The sequence below is a fragment of the Gymnoscopelus microlampas genome (assembly GCF_963454915.1).
Source record: "Gymnoscopelus microlampas genome assembly, chromosome: 5".
NCBI lineage: Eukaryota > Metazoa > Chordata > Actinopteri > Myctophiformes > Myctophidae > Gymnoscopelus > Gymnoscopelus microlampas.
The window spans coordinates 10112033-10131961 of NC_139942.1; the positions used below are offsets into that span (position 1 = coordinate 10112033).

Sequence of the window (19929 nt, forward strand, 5' to 3'; positions counted from 1 at the left end):
ACTGTAGATGCAAATACAGTGTCAATTGCCACAAAGGAGTGCAGGCCAAATCATAGTGGTGATGATGATGATGATGATGATGATGATGATGATTATTATTGTCTTACTTTTTGCATCAACTTTGTTCACAGGCAGAAGCTCTGAGTCATATGGTGATTGATGTCTAACTAGCAGGGTCCTCTGGACACCCAGGAGGATGAACCTGTGTGATCCTTTTACCACACAACACATAGTTTGTACATTTTTTTTTTATTAGAGCGTCTGAGTTTGTAGTTTGATCATTAATCTATAGCTGAATTGTTAAACATCTTAATTATAATAATGCCACCTTTTGGAAAGCTTCCATAGTAGGAATTGTGTGGCACTGTGACTATTTCATTCATCATAATTTGATATTTGAAATTAATATACATTAATTTCATCTTTCCTTTTACACCATATTAATTCATTTCATGAAAGATTTTTAATGAAGTTCTTAAATCATTTGATGCATATACATAAAAGCGTCACATTGTGAGGTGAATTAACCACTTAAACCCCTGCAGCCGTATTGTGGGGAATTTGTGGCTATTTTCAGCAACAGCTATTTTGAGCAAAAGCTTTCCCCACAATAAAAGTTAATAATAAGTTAATAATAAAACTGAAAATACATTAATATAAAGCCCAGAGGGACTCCGGTCAACTAGAGGGTTAAAGTGGTTAAAATGTTGAGGCCAGTGTTAATTTTGACAGTAAATTTTGATATTTTTTTGAAAAAAAGTCCATTCAGTTTTTGTCATATTTTACTCTTCTGAAATATTTCAGTTTTTCCTCTCGTTTTATTTGATTAAATAAAACATTTTAGTAAACCAAGTCTTCAGTTGTAGTCCACACACCTGTAACAGGTTTAGTTTAGTTACAGTTTATTGCATTTCTTTTTTATTTATTTTCAAAGATGCATTTCTCTTCTTCGTCATAGTTCTTGTCTAAGATTCAGACACGATTTTGATGTGTGTGCCTTCTGCTTCTTACACATTTTGACACTGCTGCTAAAGATACAACTGTCTTAACACATTTACTGCCAATCCAGAGATATCTCGGGACATTAAATCCACCCGTTACCTGCGGATACCGAGATATCTCGGGATCGTCTTTTTATGTGGTTTGATAACGAATTTTTTTTTTTTGGTACCATCCTTGATTTTTTTTTCCCCCCATGACGTTTCCGACCCATCCCATGAGAAAATTTCCGACAACCGTTTCCGGTTCGTTTTTTTATCTTGAAAAAACAGTTTTTCCCTGGTTTTGGCTAAAGATCATGGTTTTCACACGGTTTAAAAAACGAATGGTAAGCTCCGGTTGTATTTTCTTTTCTTTGATCGACGAACGGTTATCCTCCTTGTGTTTAAAAACGATCTGATAGCCGATCGGAGGCTAAGCTAATTTAAGATGGCCGGTGGGGAAACGTCACAGCCACGTCACAGCCAAACGGATATGACGTTTGCAGCCTGTTTTAGCCGCTGATACCACAGAAGAAGAAAAATAAAGAAAAGTGTAAACATTATGAGAGCTCGTACGTCCGTCGTTGCTGTTTATAAACACCATCCGATCGCAGATTTTAATGGATATAATTTTTTTGTGAACGGTTCAAAAGGCGCTGGCAGTGGGTGAGTACCTTATGAATAAACTCTAGCGGTGAATGTGTTAAGAGGTTTCTCATACATGCAATTCAACTTGTACTTTAACTATATTTCTTTCGTATCTATAATTTTAGTTTTTACTTCATTATTATTACGTCATTATGGCAGTCAGCATTATAACATTTTTAATGTCTTGTTACATTGTATTGTGTCCTCACAGTCTGTGTGGAATATGTCCCACCAACATGTCTCTGCATGTGTCTGTCTGTATGAGTGAGTGACAATTAATTCATACATTTCTTGATTCTTGAAATTACTGCTAAATCAGAAACTATTGCAGTTGGCATATGATTTTAACCATAACTTGTATTTGCTTGTCTTAGTTTTTAGTTTTTCCTTATAAAGTTGTTCTCCTTTTTTTCCTCCCTCTCGGCCCCCACAAACATACAGTAAAGCAACTTTGAGTACTATATACATTTCAGGTATTATTATTAAAGAGGTGGTGCCATGGTTTTGCACTTTTTCTGTTTTTCATGTGTCTATGAGGTTGATAGAACTTCATTAAGCCCCCTGGTGGTGTTTTATGTCTTCTCTGACTATTTTGAGTTTCTACCTGGAGGCTGAAACCTTGAGGGTCAAATGTGCCAATAGAAAAACAGCGCTTTAGTGAAAACATACCCTCCCCCTCATTATCATAACACAACAGGTGTGGGCATGAGGAGGAGGAGGGACTAGGACAGGTGGTGCTAAGGTGAGAACCAGGTATGCTTAATGAACTGGAGGCGTGTCCACATATAAAAACATAATTTTAACAATTTCTGTATACTTTTTTTGAAAAAAATCTTCCTCCTAGTATAACCATAATACCTGATGATTATGTTTGAGAAGCACTGCGGTCTAGCTGCTCTCACTGACATTCATGTGACATTCACTCAGAAACAGTGCCTTTAATCACCTATAATCTCTTTGATTTTTTTTTTTAAATTAGGAATGTTATCATATGTAGTTGAATGTTCATTTCTGTATTAATGTCTGTATTTTGTAGTTTTTATGTTTGGAAACTACGGATGGAAATGAGTAAAATCCAGCATTTTTTTTTTTTTTTGTACATAAAATTATGTTGTATGTATTGAATGTTCATTAATATACATTGTCCCTTCCAAATAAACACATAGTCAACTAGGATGATCTTATTTTGCCTTTGTAGAAGCAATTGATACCTCTTTAGTATTTAGTGTAATTTCCCCCAACACAATAAATCTCTAAAATGCATTTTCAGGCCGGGATACCAAATTTAGCCAATCAGGATAGAGAACTCAGACAGGATACAGATACAAACGAGTGCAATTGGAAGTGATGACACAAAGAAATGAGCAGACACAATTGGAACTGGAACACTATAAAAATGAAGCTGATAAATGGGTAATCTCTCCTGATTGGCTGAAATGTTGCAACCCAGCTGAAAGTGTATTTTCAGTTTGGAGAGACAGGGAGACCCATGTTATTGAACAACCACTTAAATAGCAATGATTACTATCAGAAAATAGTGCTTTAACCTTTAACAAAAAACGTCTTGTTTTAACCAAAACATTTCACTAACCCTGCCTTTAATCCCTAACTGTCCCCAAACTGACATTTTGAGATCTTAACGTTTATGTAGATGTACAGGTTGTAAATGGAGAAAGTGCAAACACCATGTTGAAGTTCATCCATGACGGTCGTGACCAGGGGTCATCAATATATCCGTACACGGACAAATGTGTCCGTGGCAAGACTTGGCCTTGTCCGTGGTTAATTTTAGATTTTTAGTTTTTTATAACATTATAATGTTGTAATCTTAATCATAAGACCCAATTACTGAATGTCAGTCTCCAGGTTTTCTTCAGAATATGTATGACAATGATTTACTATGACACTATGTATAGCATTAGGAGTCCACAAGGACATTAGTTCTTTAACTTTTTAGGTTCAAGGACCCCCATAACCATTTGGTTTCATTTGTTATGTAAGGTTTTGTAAGGCTCTGTGTTTCTGGTAATGTTATTGTCTGCTCACTTGTATGTCCATGGCAAAAAATCTATTTAAATCTCCACCACAAACCAGCATGGCGATGACCCCTGATCATGACAGACGACCGTCATGTGAACCATGGCTAGTGGTTAATGAACATACTAACTAACGTTCAGGACCACAATGGAAACAAGCCCTAGGGCTTTTTGCATCACTGTATAATCATATCACGGTACTATTTGCAAACTGTTAATAAAGTAATCAATCAAACAACGTTATAACTGTAACCAAATGGACAACAACAGCATTGAACCAGAAGGCTGTACACTCAGTAAACAAATATTAAATACTATGAGTAATATAAACAATAGAAAGGGGGGGGAAACAGAGGGTGCAACACATAGAAAGCAACTCTCAGTCTGAATCATTGAAAGCCAAGGAGTGCAAGTGAGTTTTCAAACATGATTTAAACACAGGCAAGGTAGCAGAAGATGAAGCTTAAATAATAAGCTTAATAATAACCCCTTCCACCTAAAACATCTTGTTTTTATACTGTCCCTATGTTTCCAAATATAGATGATAACCTCCTACAAATGTTCTAGAATATACTTAATAATAATGCATGCCTGGAAAGCCAAAGGTCCCAGGTTCAATTCCAAGGTTCAAGGTTGTACTTTATAGAGTACAGAAGTCCTGACGTCACTCGTTCATCCCCAGGTTCGTAAAGTAATTTCGCTATGGAGAATAACATTGGGTCATCTTAGAATCGTCTCATATAAGAATTGTGGTTCTGTATCGTTTATGATAGTCAGTCACTTATATTTGATACAGTCTGTTTCTGGCGAAAATTTAATTAATTCTGCGGAAGTAACATTATCGTTTTCTCACCGTCAGTTGATGCTTCATATCCATAAGAGTAAAACCGCCGGGGTCATTTGTTTATTTTTGGAACACAGTTCTTATTTGACGCGATATTAAATACGTCTATGGGGATTCAGAATGGGGGTGGAAAACCGCGAACCAGGTAGACAAACCTAGGATGTGTAAATTACGTCAGACTTCGGCGCTCTATTGTTACATCTTGTGTAGAGTAAAACTTTTTTTGGTTTGGCTTCCTTCAGACAATGCAGTAGCATAGATAATAACAACAGAATAATGATAGAAATCGTGAAAAGATTTAAATAAAAGAGGCCTCTGCAAATGTTCACACGTGTGCAAACTGCATTGAGCAAATATACAAAAAAATAAATAAAATATGACTATTATTATTATGTCACCCTAATACAAAATAAACATTAATTTGATCCATCACTTCTGTAATGTAAAACATTTAACCGCTGAGGGTAAGCGGTGCTCTTAAAAGACAGTGATGTTATTGCATGGCATAGCAACAAAACAAACAAACTTTTGTTATTAGTCTTTTGGCTCAAGAATGTGAGCACTATTTCAGTCAAAGAGGAACGGTACAACAACACTTGCCGGGTGCACGGCTCCAAACATTCAATAAAAGAACAACTAGAAAAAGTGCTCCTCGGAGCACAGGTCTCCACCAGGTCAGGTAGGTTATTGTGGGCAGGCAATGTTCGGATTTCACCAATCAGGATGGAATGTAAAAAATCGGACGGAAACATCTTGATCACTTGACTATATATATATATATAATGTGTACCAATTTGCATGCCGTTTGGACAAAATTTGTAGGAGTAATATAAAAAATCACACCTGTGTGAAGGTAGCGGCGCCTTTGATATATTTTGTCATAGATATGTGTTTATAATGTGTTTATAGCCATGTGTCACGTGAAGCTTGACCAATCACTTTGTTGACGGGTCTGACCAATCAGAACGTTGACGGGTCTGACCAATCAGAACGTTGACGGGTCTGACCAATCAGAACGTTGACGACTCTGACCAATCAGAACGTTGACGGACCTGACCAATCAGAACCTTGGCGAGCCTGACCAATCAGAACGTTGACGGACCTGACCAATCAGAACCTTGGCGAGCCTGACCAATCAGAACGTTGGCGAGCCTGACCAATCAGAACGTTGACGCAAAAGCCAGGTATAGAGGGCTAATATCCGCTCTATACCTAAAGGTATAGAGCGGCTAGCGCCGCTAAAAATCACACCCAGTGTGAAGAGAGTGGTGCCTTTGAAAGTGTAACTGGTTGCATCCTTGTGTTGCAATCAGCAACAATATGTTGTCACGTGACACGTGACAACATATTGTCACGTGAAGCTTGACCAATCAGCCGTGCTCAAACATACGGACGGACATACAGACACACGGACAAAGTCAAATGTAGGAGTGGTTGGCACCACTCAAAAATGAAAATTGTTGCACAAATCGGCCTCCTGGTGGCGCTATAATAGGGCAAAGTTAAAAGTGTGGCATTTGTTCTTCAACGTAGTGCAAATGTGCGTGCAAAGTTCCACCGCAATCGGACTCTGCGTTCATGATTTGCGGCATTTTGTTCAAAACGGGCCACTCATGCAAGCTTTAGATGTCAATGTTAGCCAATCAGGATGGAATATGAAAAATTGAACAGATCCATCTTGATCACATGACTATAGAGATCATGTGTTTAATAAGACTTAATATAAAAAAAAATGTTTTACATAAGTCGGCCTCCTGGTGGCGCTATACAAGGCAAATGTGAAAAATACAGGGCAGATGTTTTTCCTTGGCCTCTAGGTTGTATGCGTGTTAAGTTTCACGCAGATCGGTGCAGTTTTATTTAAAAATGCAAATCGGACTGTTATAGCGCCACCATGAGGCTGATTTGAAAATGTTCAAGTGGCATTTCTTCCTTGGCCTAGTGGGAATGTGCATGTTAAATTTTACGGAAATCGCAAGCTGCGTTCATGATTTGAGGCACTCAAAGTGGTTGGCACCACTCAAAAAATGAGTTTTGCACAAATCTGCCTCCTGGTGGCAGGCCCAGGTGGCAGGCCCATGTATAAAAAATTGGGCAGAGGTTCTGAATTGGCATCCAGGAAGTGTGTGTGCACAGTTTCGCAGTGACCGGGCCAACGGTGCCGGAGATTAGCTGAGATTAGCTGATTAGCGGACACACGGACGGACGGACAGGGGGACACACGGACGGACAGACAGGGGGTCATATACATACTCTCGTCATGCCTTTCGGCCTGGCGGAGACAATGATGCCATCACTCATATCATGTCCTTCAATTGGTACTCAGTTAATTTAAAGGACAACTTCACCCATTTTCAACCTATCTTCATATAATTGCATTCTATTCCTGGAAAGTTAGTTTGCCATAATGGAAGCCATTGTTCTCATGTTGAAAAAAAGCCCATCTGCCTAACGATGATGTCACTGGTAGGGGGGTTTTCTGAAGTGTCCACAGCCCTCTTATGAGACACAGACTGAGTAGATTTTCTTTTATTATTATTATTATTTTTTACCATTGAGATCAACAAGCTGACAACACCTCGCCCTTGTAGATCTCCTATTTTTGGCAGAATAGGGATGCTAGGGTTCAAGTGGTTAATGTAAAAAACATGATCCTAACACACAAAGATTTGGCGGCCCCCCTAACTCTAAGGACACCCTAGGGGTCCTGGAACCCCTGTTGAAGACCCCCGCTTAGACAGTTTCTCACTTTACACATTTTCTGGAAGATTAGCTATTTTAATTATTGGTATTACACTCGTAGGCTATAATAAATTTGTTTTGAGTGATGAAAATCGATGGCATTTTTGTTTAATTCCATTTCAAATACTGTCCCCGCTATTGCTAACGCTAATTACAAAATGTTTTACTCCATAGTGAAAATGAAATAAAAAGTACTAAAACAGTACATACCTATTCTGTGTAACTTGATCACTGGTTTCAACATGGTGGTCTGCATCACTGCTACAACTCTGTTCTTCACACACTGAGGATGGATGTTGTTAGACGGTGTCAAAATCTGTCATTCTAGTCATGCATTAAATCTCTCTATATTGTTGATCAAAACCACAAGGACATGTTGGGTCGTCCTCCCTGTGTCATTCAAGTAGCTGATTGCAATGAAACATGCTCTTTGTGTGTGTGTGTGTGTGTGTGTGTGTGTGTGTGTGTGTGTGTGTGTGTGTGTGTGTGTGTGTGTGTGTGTGTGTGTGTGTGTGTGTGTGTGTGTGTGTGTGTGTGCGTGCGTGCGTGCGTGCGTGCGTGCGTGCGTGCGTGCGTGCGTGCGTGCGTGCGTGCGTGCGTGCGTGTGCGCGCGCGTGTGTGCGTGCCTGTAATTGGCTGTGCTTGCAAACATGTGTTGCCTTCACTCAACCCCCCTCCCCCTCCCCCTCCCACCCTCCCACCCTCTCTCTCTCTCTCTCACAGACTCACACATAAAATCTTCATGCACCAAGTAGGCTAGAGTGAAGTAGATCTGCTACTTGGATAACACAGACAGGACGACCCAAAACATACTTATGTTTTTGATCAACAACATCGAGAGCTTTAATGCATTATTGGAATAAGAGATGAATAAAAAATCTGACGTCCAGGTCTACCAACATCCATCCTAAAGTTTTCCATCAGTGTGTGAAGAACAGAGTTGTAGCAGATGTTGAAACCAGTCATCAAGTTACACAGAATAGGTATGTACTGTTTTATTTGTGTTACTGTAAACATTTAGTCTAATAGTGTTGAGAATTCCTCAAGTTATGACAGACGACGACATATTACATTAAGAAGTATCAATGTATTAGAGGAGCCATGCAATAGCAATACATATCAGATCTCCTTGGCTTGGTAGCTGCCCAGGGGGAGTCCATCGCATCAATATATACACACACAATTGGGTCATCACATGTCCAAAAGACAACCCCTCGGATCATTGACTGGAAGTGTCATGACAGCTATGTGTTTTTGTTTTGGAACAACACTTATCATAAAATGTCATGATGACGGAAGGATCATCATATAGACAGAAAACACTAATACTAGTTGCCAGCTTAAGTCACCCTGACCCTTATCTGTTCCGTGCTGGCTGACAACCTGTCAGTGTTCTATTATAGTCATTGACACAGAGAGCGTTCTGCTCGGCTTAACTTAGTTAACTGTGTTCACAAAATAATGGACAATAACAGAAGGCATGTATATTACAAGAAACCCTAACAATAGGTATGCAGTGGTGTAGAGTAACTAAGTACATTTACTCAAGTACTGTTGTTAAGTAAAATTTTGAGGTATTTTTTACTTTACTGAAGTATTTGTCTGAACTTTTACTTCTACTCCACTAGGCTACATATCAGAGGCAAATGTTATACTTTTACTCCACTACAATTAATTGAAAACTTTAGTTACTAGTTACGTAGATTATGATTACTAGTCCATACCCGGTCGACGCATCCGTGGGGGGATATGCGCACATGATCTGGCAATCCGGGAGCCATCCATCCCATAGCTCGCGGGGCCATCCCACAGCTGGGCAGCCGTAACCATGGCGACATTCTTTTAGATAAAAACGTGAATAAACAGCTGACAGTTGGGGAAATCGAAAAACGGGCTTCGCAGTTCCGTGCACATGGTAATGGTCAATGGCTGTGTGCAATTTCAGATCAATAGCTCCAGCCACTGAGGAGAACCGGGCAGAACATTTTTGGTCCCACCACCACCCTACCTCACAGAGCTTTGTCAAATTATAGGAGGATTATTACAAAACATACATTAACCACTTCAGCCCATATAGGCCTACTTCTTAAGCTATTTAAAAATAGCCGATCTACAAGCTCACAACGCGTCGCTTGCGACACGTTGTGAGCTTGTAGATCCTCTATTTTTAAAGGATTTTTGTACATTTTATACATTATACACTTGTGAAATGAGTACTTTTACTTTGGGTACTTTATGTATACTTTGATACATTTTATGGGTATATTTCATCATAGCGCAACATATGGTGAAGTATTGTAGTGCAGGTCAAATAAGCAACTAAGCCCAAAAAAACGCAAACAACTACCAATATTTACAAGCAACTTCACAGAAAAATAAGCCCAAAGCATAATAAGCAGACATGGCCACACTGATTTCTGTCTCGGCAGTATCACGAGATGTGGTTGTCTCGCGATACTTTGGCAAATCAAAGTATCGCAAGATGGAATCTTAGATTAGTTGTATTCTATTTGATGCAGAAACACAACATCATTTCCTTGATGCAAGTAACATTAATAAGTGTCAATGAGCTTCAGCTGGGCAGTGACACACACACCTCAGCTGTGCTGAATTGAAAGTGACAGGAGTTAGTTTATTTTTTCTCCTAAAACCCTTGAATATGACTGAAGACATTATATGTTTGCTGTGATTATGGTAAGCTTACATTTCAAATCACAAACACCATAGAGCAACTCCTGTAACTTTGTCCAGACAAAAATAAATCAAAAAGAAGATTTTGTGACTTTTACATTAGTCGATTTATTTCCAACACCCCTAATAATAACACATACTTAGGGTCTCCCACCCTACAATTGGGAGTGGTGTAGTCACATGTATATAATGGGAGTACATGGTAACTCCATTTGGTTACAGAAGGTTGTTCATTCTTGGCTTAGTCCCTGTACAACTGTCTGTGGTTGGAAACATGTGTTGCCTTCACTCATTCCCTCCCTCTCTATGTATCTCTCTGTATCTCACACATATGTTCTTCATGTACCAAGTAGTGTGAAGTAGATCTGCTACTTGAATGACACAGGGAGGACGACCCAAAACATATTTGTGTTTTTGATCAACACATTAAGAGCTTTAATACATGATTTGAATGAGAGATGAATAGATCTGAGGCTGTTTTTTATTCTTTGGAGAGAGAAAACAAAGTATTTATTTTCTTTATATTTTTTTTAGATGCAGAGCTATTCATAAAACATTTGACGTCCAGGTCTAACAACATCCATCCTCAAGTTTTCCATCAGCGTGTGAAGAACAGAGTTGTAGCAGCGATGCAGACCACCATGTTGAATCCAGTGATCAAGTTACACAGAATAGGTAAGTACTGTTTTATTATGTTTCTGCAAACATTTAGTCTATGTATTGTTTTACTGTTGGTGTTAAGTTTGTAAACATTTACACAATATATCGCTTCGGGTACAAGCCTGTTCGAGAACCTTGCAAGTCAGGAATGATGCAAGTTGGGAATGTTTGCCACTCCCAGTGTACAATAGCAATTCCGTTGTATTTGTAGTACTCTCTGTACCCATTGTTAGAATACCCAGTGCGGTACCCAATATTAACCAATATTAATGACGTTAGATATTACAATCCAATACTGGTTTTGTCTATAATACGCCTGTAGCAAGTGACCTGAAACCCAGCATCTTCAGGAACATTGTCAAATTATATATGCTAGTCCATACCCGGTCGACGCATCCGTGGGGGGATATGCGCACATGATCTGGCAACCCCGGAGGCAGTTCGCCCCATAGCTCGCGGGGCCATCCCACAGCTGGGCAGCCCCGTAACCATGGCAAAATTATGTTGCTTTTTTTTTTTTACTTTCTGACTCTCACCAGTTTCTGTTTGTATCCCACCACATTCATGTACAATCCTTTGCCCCTTCTATCTAATCTACGCAGATGCGAGATACATAGAGTATCATTTAGAATCCTTGCAAATATGTTTGCTTTGTTTGATAGTATTTCCCTCTACTCCTTTTCACAACTAGATGTGGGCAGTGGCACAACCATCTTGAATTGTTGCGAGACAAAAGCTAGCCTCCATATTGATCTAATGGGAATCATGTGACCAAATACCTCACCACTCACAATGAAAATATGCCCTCGCTAAGAGAGAATTAGTGCCAACTTTAAACAGATTATATTAAAAAAACTGCACAATAACACATGGATAACTTTTATTTTCTCGCCAATCTACCAATGGATCTTTTTAATGTAGCAAACAAAATCTAGTGCCCCACATATTCTAACAGTATGAAACCAAAAACATGTTCACCTTAAGTCCTAACAAGTAAATTGGCCAAGAGTGAATTGGCCAAGTCTACTCCTCCCTTACTGTCTGTTATTGTTAAAGTAGAGTTAATTGATCCTGGATTAATTGGATTCCAATTCCTTCATTCAAGATGTGTCCAGACTGCAGGTGAAGGTGAACTCTCCAGACCCAGGCAGGCCTGTTTCTATTAAACATAAGGAACCTGGAGACCACCAGGACCTCAGTGAGTTTCATGCACTCTCTGTTTCTTTGTTTTATTCTGTTCTGTTGTCCCTCAGCTTTCAATTCTCATGTAAAACCGGATAAATATTGATGCCTTTTTCAAAGTAAAACCGACTTTGGTCGCAAAGTTAACTCTTAGACCGTGGGTAGTCTTGAAATTGTGAATTTCATTGATCCCCAGTCAGGAACTGCATTATTTTTTTCACAGTTGACATATACAATTCTTATAAGTACTGTAAGTTCCCTGCCACTGCTGCGATTTGGCTGTTTAACATCAGTGGTAACGTAAACGTTAATTCTTGTCCTTCTAATCTAACAGTAAAGTTTTTACACTGGTAAATGAAACGTTTTAAATTATGCCTTCTGTTATAGATGATTGTTCAAATAAATTGACGTACATTGTCTGTTAACTCATTCACTGCCAGAGTTAAAACATTGTCTCCGGTCCGCTTGCCAGTGAAAACAGTGTGCAGAAAAATCATGGAATATTCTCCGTGACCGCGATCCTCATGGACATCGGTTCGTTACACGCACAGGGGTCCGGTAGCGTCGGGATCTGGCCGCAATCTGGCCGCGATCCTCCATTCCAGAGCTATGGCCCTTTGAATGTGGCTTGATTTTGAAAAACACTTAGAAAACAACATAAAAATACTTTTATAAATCCTTTAACATGGAAGATGCCTAGATATTTTTTGTTGTGATCACGTGATCTCTGGGTGTACTCTTCTTCGGTGGTGCTTGTCAGTAGATGAGTGAAACTGTGTGCCATTGTAGACTATAATGTGTAGGCTACATAATTAATTTAATTACAATAACCAAAAACATAATTTTATTTTGTTCTATAGAGACCAAGATATGCCAAGTTAACCAATGTGAATATTGCAGACTGAGAATTACAGTTACATTCTCTTCACCAACATAGAGCACATTTCAAGAGCATGTATAAAAGGTGGCCAAAGAAAATGGTTTGTATCAAATGCAGTGTATTACACTGAGGTTAAATAAACCTACTCTCTACCAGTACATCTGAATTACACACTGCGAATTTCATGGATATATTTTGAACACTTTGTATCTCAACATTTGTACTAAAAAGCGTGACTTTAACTGCAGCAAAAAGCATAGATTCAATAGGGTAACCAGTAGACATAAAGTATTTGTTTTTTGGAGTGCTTTATCCGAAGTTAAGATATTACATAGCAGCAGCAAACTGTGGAATTGATGACTTCCATGACTTCCTTGTGTCTGTGGCCCGGCTACATTAAAAAAACGCTTGACCCTTTTTGACTGGAGGACAGTCATTTCGCTGGTGCCCATTCTTCAGGAAAGCAGAAAAACTTTTTTTTTTAAATCCAAAATGAGTTTATAGCCCAGTTAGACTCTTCACATACTAGACTCGAGTATGTCTGACAGAAATTTCAGTGCTTAAATCGACATGTAAATATGAAATAAATGCATAAACATGTAGTAAAGTATAAGGTTAGTGCTAGCATTTGTTAGCATTGCTAACCAAATCCTCAGTTTCCATCCAAACATCGCAAAATCGCGGTAAAATCCGCTATTTCTACCCGATCATTTTGAAAGGTATCACTAGTCTGTTGGCTTGTGTCTAATGTAAATTTCAAATAAAGATGTAACAATCATATTTTGTTAAAACTGTTGTGAAAATGTATCTCTGTTTGTCCTCCTGGGCCACTGGTTCCAGCCAGTTCCAGCAGGGGGCAGTGGAAAAGGCTTGGTCTCAGAGAGCATACATAACAAAGACAGCCTTGGAAACAAAATAAATGCATCCCCCGCTATGCATGATGGGATTGATAGCCCAGTAGTGCTACTTTGAATGAGAGTCATTGAAGTGGTGTTTTCTCTACTCAAGAGTTTTAACTTGATTTAACTTGACTTCAGTTCTATAAGCTGTAGTTTCAAAACTATTGACTCAATCTTATTAACCAATATATCATTATGTTGCTATGATTCCCTGCTTTCATGACATGAAAAAATGAAAATGAAAAAATGCTAGATGACTGTCTCCCAATCAAATTTGGTCACCATTTTCTGCAGGTGAGTGGATGTCAGATAAGCTAGAACTTCCCCTATACTAGGACAGATGTTCTATAACATAGCATGTGTCATAGACACCTGGTCCATGAGAGATGCTTCTATCAGCTTATGAATATATTTTAATGATTTCTGCCTTCATCGATACAATTGGTTCACGTAAATAAGACATCACATGCTTTCTGATGTCTTGTTTTTCGATGTGCACACTATAATTTTATTGACACGTCTAAATAGTGCAGAGTACGTTTCTGTCTGGGCAGTATTCAGCGATTCTCAAACTTGTTTGGCCGTGCACCTCATGTTACCTCCCGACCTAGCTGACGCACCCCCCCACACGGAAAGGAAATATATGAACATGTATTTTTGGCCACCTGCATATATGTCTCTACATACATGTACATATCCATATGTGTGGCATGTATGTGGACCTATATAATCTATATATGAGACATATATTTCCTATATATGCACATATTTGAACCTGAATATGGCATATATGCTGTATATTCTGCATATACTTGCCATATATTGGCATACATGTTCATATACTTGAAATAACACCATAGCACCATCATTAGCCTTTTCATGTCATGCACCCCCTAGAGGGCGCTCGCGCACCACAGTTTGGGACTCCCACTAGCTTATTAGTCAGGTTTCCAGACAGCCCAGGCAGAAACATACTGTGCTATTTAGATAGCACAATAATTATATAGCATGCATAGAAAAACAAGAGAACAGAATACAAAGTGTGATACATCTTTATTTTCCTAAACAAATACAATCATTAAAACATAGATCTTCATAATCATGTCGACCCATCTTTTATAGACTGCATTGCGTGACACAATCCACTCAGTACAAAATAACGAATGCAGCCTGCACAAATACTTGACAGGCAAACATCAGTTACCCAACGCGCCCAATACAAGCTTAAAACTTTTCAAGAGAGAAAGAACAAATCACAAATGGTAATTAACTAAACAATCTAAACACCAAATTAGACTCACTTGTGGGAACGGATGCAGTGACTGGAGATCTGGACAGAAACAACATGTAGCAGAGCCAATTAATCACAGCGAGCTATATCTCCAAAGGGGTGCTTATTGATTGGTCACTGCTTAATAGTACTGTATCTTAAGCATTTGCAGCTGTTGTTAAATAATTCGCTTCTGGTAAATGTTCCTGATGTTGCCTGTATGACGTTCTAACATTTCACTAACGTTATACTGTAATGATACACTATGAATGTTTAGTATTATAATGTGCCATCAACACGGCTCATTCTATAGTCCTCATCCATTGTATCAATTTTCATAAGAATATGTCAAACAATCATCACAAAACAAATATTACCTATGTTGTTTACATCAGTCAGTCAGTCAGTCAGTCAAGATATTCATTTCCTTGTTCCTCACTTGTCAGTGTTAAGAAGAACGTGATTGGCCAACTGAATTCCACAATACAGTAGGCTTTGATTGGTTTGTACTTCGCATCGGGTTGCCAGGTTTGTGATAATCGCTAGTGAAATTATATCTAAACAATTAATCTACACAATAATAACAAAAATAACAGTTAATTGCTGGGGATCAACCAACTCAAAAAATAAAGCAGATAGAGGGACTTGGCCCATGGCCTATCTGTACTTAAAGTCTGATTGATGCTTGAAGTCGGCTCTTAACAGATCTGTGTTTTCTATTTCAGATACCTGTCCTGCCCTGTCCTCAGTTAAACAAAGACGCTGCTGTAAACAACGAGGAAAAGGCTTCACTTCTATGTCTCATCTCAAAGTACACCAGAGAGTTCACACTGGAGAGAAGCCTTACTGTTGTGACCAGTGTGGAAAAAGCTTCACTTCTACGTCTTATCTCAAAGTACACCAAAGAATTCACACGGGAGAGAAGCCTCAATGCTGTGACCAGTGTGGGAAAAGATTCAGTTCTACGTCTGTCCTAAATAACCATAAGAGGATTCACACTGGAGAAAAGCCTTTCAGCTGTGAAGATTGTGGGAACAGATTTAGATTGTTGTCTACCTTCATAAACCACAAGAGAATTCACACTGGAGAGAAGCCTTACTGCTGTGACCAGTGTGGGAAAAGCTTCAGTACAATATCTAACATAGAATCCCACAAGAGAATGCACACTGGAGAGAAACCATTCAGTTGTGATATATGTGGTAAGTATTTTGCTCGCTCTGAATACTTAAAAACGCATAAGCGCATCCATACCGGAGAGAAGCCTTTGAGCTGTGATCAGTGTGGGAGAAGCTTCAATCAAATGTCTCAACTCAAATCACACAAGAGAGTTCACACTGGAGAGAAACCTTACAGCTGTGTAATATGTGGGAAAAGCTTCACGCAATCATCTGCCCTGAATCCCCACATGAGAATTCATACTGGAGAGAAGCCTTACTCTTGTGACACGTGTGGGAAAAGCTTCAATGTAAAGTGTCACCTCAGGGTACACAAGAGAATTCACACTGGAGAGAAGCCTTATGGCTGTGATCAGTGTGGGAAAAGCTTCACTCAAACATCTAGCCTCGAATCTCACAAGATGACTCACACTGGAGTGAAGTTCTTCAGTTGTGAAGTATGTGGAAAGTCTTTTGCTCGGCACAAAAACTTTAAAGATCATAAGCGCATCCATACTGGAGAAGACCTTTTCGGTTGTGAAATATGTGGGAAAAGTTTCACTGCGTCTGGATCATTAAAATTTCATCAGCTCATCCATTCTGGAGAGAAACATTTTCGTTGTGAAATATGTGGGAAGCGTTTCTTTGAGAACTCAAAATTAAAAATACATCAGCGCATCCATACTGGAGAGAAGCCATTCAGCTGTGAAATATGTGGGAAGTGTTTTACTCAGTCTCCAAACTTGAAAGAACATCAGCGCATCCACACTGGAGAGAAACCATTCAAATGTGAAATATGTGGGAAGTGTTTTACTCGATCTGAAAATCTGAAAAAACATCAGCCCATCCATACTGGAGAGAGCAGCCTGACAGGAGGAACCTGAAGACCATCAGGACCTCAGTAAGTTTCCTGATGTCTGTTTCTTTATTTCTCTCAGGTCCAAGCTGCTAATAGTTCCACTCTAGACCCTAAACGCACAAGATTATTTGTGCACGCTGCCTTTGATGCCTTCAGTCTATGCTATAAATACACAATGGTTCACTTTATGCATTTACATTTTTTAAAGAAGATTTCCTGGTAATGTTTTTGTACACCTCAGTGCATTGACTTAAAGTCATAGGCTACAACAAAAGTGTTGAGAGAATACAATAAAACTGGGCCGGCCATAGCTGAGAAGATAGAAAGGTCTTCTGGGAAACAGGAGGTCCCCGGTTCGTGTCCCAGCCCCAGTCTATGTGTAGAAGTGTCCCTGAGCAAGACACTTATAGCGCTCAGTAGTGATAGGATGGCTAAATGGACACATTGGTCATGTATGTCCAAATATACAGTGACAGAAATAACCAAAGTGAGTACCAAAATATAAATATATTATTATAACTGGATGCTTGTTGGCTTTTTTTGCTAACCACACCCTTTATCTAATAAACCTACCAAAAGTAGGTTCATAAAACGATGTGACATCGAATAACAAAACTAATGGTAAATGTAGGCTATACAGAAGTGTGCCTATTTTTTATTTTACAATAATTTGAGAGTAGCCAATTACTTTTACCAATTATTTTTAGTCTTTATGCCAATTACTTTCTCCCACTACTTGCCCCTACTGTTCCCAACTGGCTCACCTTCCAGCGAGGAGCCCCCACCGGTAGGACATAGCGCCTGAGTGGTCGTGGTAATCATAGTGTTAACTACCTTTCATTGTTTTCCTTATAGGACCACTTCACCGATTTTCGACCTAACTTCATATAATTGGTCCTCACTAATGCACCATTGTATTTTCTTCTACTCTGCCTGTGTCTCAGAGGAGAGCTGTGGATGGTTCTGAAACCTACTTACCAGTTTCTAATAAGGTCAAAATGAATAGATGTAACTAATGTTGGAACTGAAGCGCAATTACCAACAATACAATACTGTATGTATTGTTGGTTTATTACACCTTTCTTCTCCTATTAAATGTTCCACTCCATGTTAGTTTCATGCATGTTAACATGCATGGCTGGCCTTAGCTAAGTGGGTAGAGGGGTTGCCTGGGAAACAGAAGGTCCCCGGTTCACGTTCCAGCCTAGGTGTTCAAATGTCCCTGAGCAAGACGTATAACATTTACAGTAACTGCTCCCTGAGGTGCTCCCCGTAGCACCCATTGCTCCTGATAGGATGGGTTTAATGTGGATACCGCATTTCACTGTAGGTGCAAATACATTGACAATTGCCCCAAAGGAGTGCAGACAAAATGATTATTATTGTTATGTGTTGTCTTACATTTTGCATCAACTTTGTTCACAGGCTCCATGAAGAAGCTCTGAGTCATATGGTGATTGATGTCCAACTAGCAGGGTCCTCTGGACACCCAGGAGAATGAACCTGTGTGATCCTTTTACCACACACCACATAGTTAAAGTGTGTTATCTTTTATTAACCTATAGCTGAATTGTTAAAAATGTTAACTATAATAATGCCACCTTTTGGAAAGCTTCCATAGTAGGAATTGTGTGGTGTTGTGACTTTTTCATTCATCATAATTTGATATTGGAAATGAAAGAGTTTTATTGAAGTTCTTACATCATTTGGTGCATATTCAGCACATAAAGGCGTTTCATTACTCTAGTTTTATAGTTATATCAGTTGTGGTGTGTACTGCAGAACATGTTTGTCATTTGGTTTTCATTGGCTGTGTGACCTAAAGCAGTGGTTCTCAAACAATTTCATATCGAGGACCCCCGAAATTATCTTTATTTGACCCCCACCTTGTGCCAGGAACCCCAGAAGTGAAGATTTGTGTTAAATACACTGTAACGCTATATTAACTCATTTAGCTGGGGACCCCCTGGAACTCCCACAAGGCCCCCTGGGGGTACCCAGACCCCACTTTGAGAATCACTGACTTAAAGAACCACATTGTGAGCTGAATTAACCACTTAAACCCCTGCATCGGTATTGTGCGGTATTTGTGGCTATTTTTTTTTTACCTTTTCAGCAAAAGCTTTCCCCACAATAACAGAAAACAGAAAGAACACTAATATAGAGCCCAGAGGGACTCCGGTCAACCATAGAGGGTTAAAGTGGTTAAAATGTTGAGGCCGGTGTTCATTTTGACAGCAAATCTTGATAATTCTAGTCATCTGAAATGTTTTAGTTTTTCCTCTAGTTTCATTTGATTAAATATTAGATTTTAGTCAACCTAGTCTAGTTTAGTTACAGTGTATTGCATTATTTTTTCTATTATTCTCAAATATGTATTTTTCTTCTTCGTCATAGTTCTTGTCTAAGATTCAGACAAATGATTTTGATGTGTGTGCCTTCTGCTTCTTACACATTTTGACACTGTTGCTAAAGATACAACTGTCTTAAGAGGTTTCTCATACATATGCCATTCAACTTGTACTTGTACAACTATATTTCTTTCGTATCTATAATTTTAGTTTTTACTTCATTATGATTACATCATTATGACAGTCAGCATTAAAACATTTGTATTGTCTTGTTATGTTGTATTGTATTGTATGTCTCTGCATCAGAAACTGTTGCAGTTGGCATATGCTTTCAACCATAACTTGCATTTGCTTGTCTGAGTTTTTTGTTTTTCCTCCCCCTTGGCCCCCACACACATACAGTACTGTATATAAAGCAACTTTGAGTACTATACACATTTCAGGTATTATTAACAAAAAATGTATCTGATTGTAAATCACACCTTTACATAATGATTGTATCTATGTATATATCTATGTAAACAGAAATAAAGTGCCTATAATCACCTATAATCTCTTTGATATTTTTTGAAAATTCGGAATGTAATTCTATTTTTAATATGTAGTTTTTATGTTTGGAAAATACAGATGGAAATGAGCTAAATCCAGTATTCTTTTTTTTTTTTTTTTTAACATACGTTTATGTTCAGGTGATTTATTTCATGTGCATGTATTGAATGTTCATTAATACTCA

At 38.7% G+C, this 19929-nt stretch overlaps 1 protein-coding gene across 1 annotated transcript; it reads left to right on the forward strand.

Moving 5' to 3' along the window:
- Positions 1-155: 155 nt before the first annotated feature.
- On the forward strand, positions 156-19513 carry LOC311045615 (uncharacterized protein). Its single transcript, XM_084057570.1, has 5 exons — positions 156-232; positions 10476-10616; positions 11707-11799; positions 15558-16887; positions 18271-19513. Exons 2-4 carry the CDS (start codon positions 10571-10573, stop codon positions 16868-16870), a joined length of 1452 nt encoding a protein of 483 aa, XP_083913696.1. The 5' UTR covers positions 156-232; positions 10476-10570; the 3' UTR covers positions 16871-16887; positions 18271-19513.
- Positions 19514-19929: the final 416 nt, after the last annotated feature.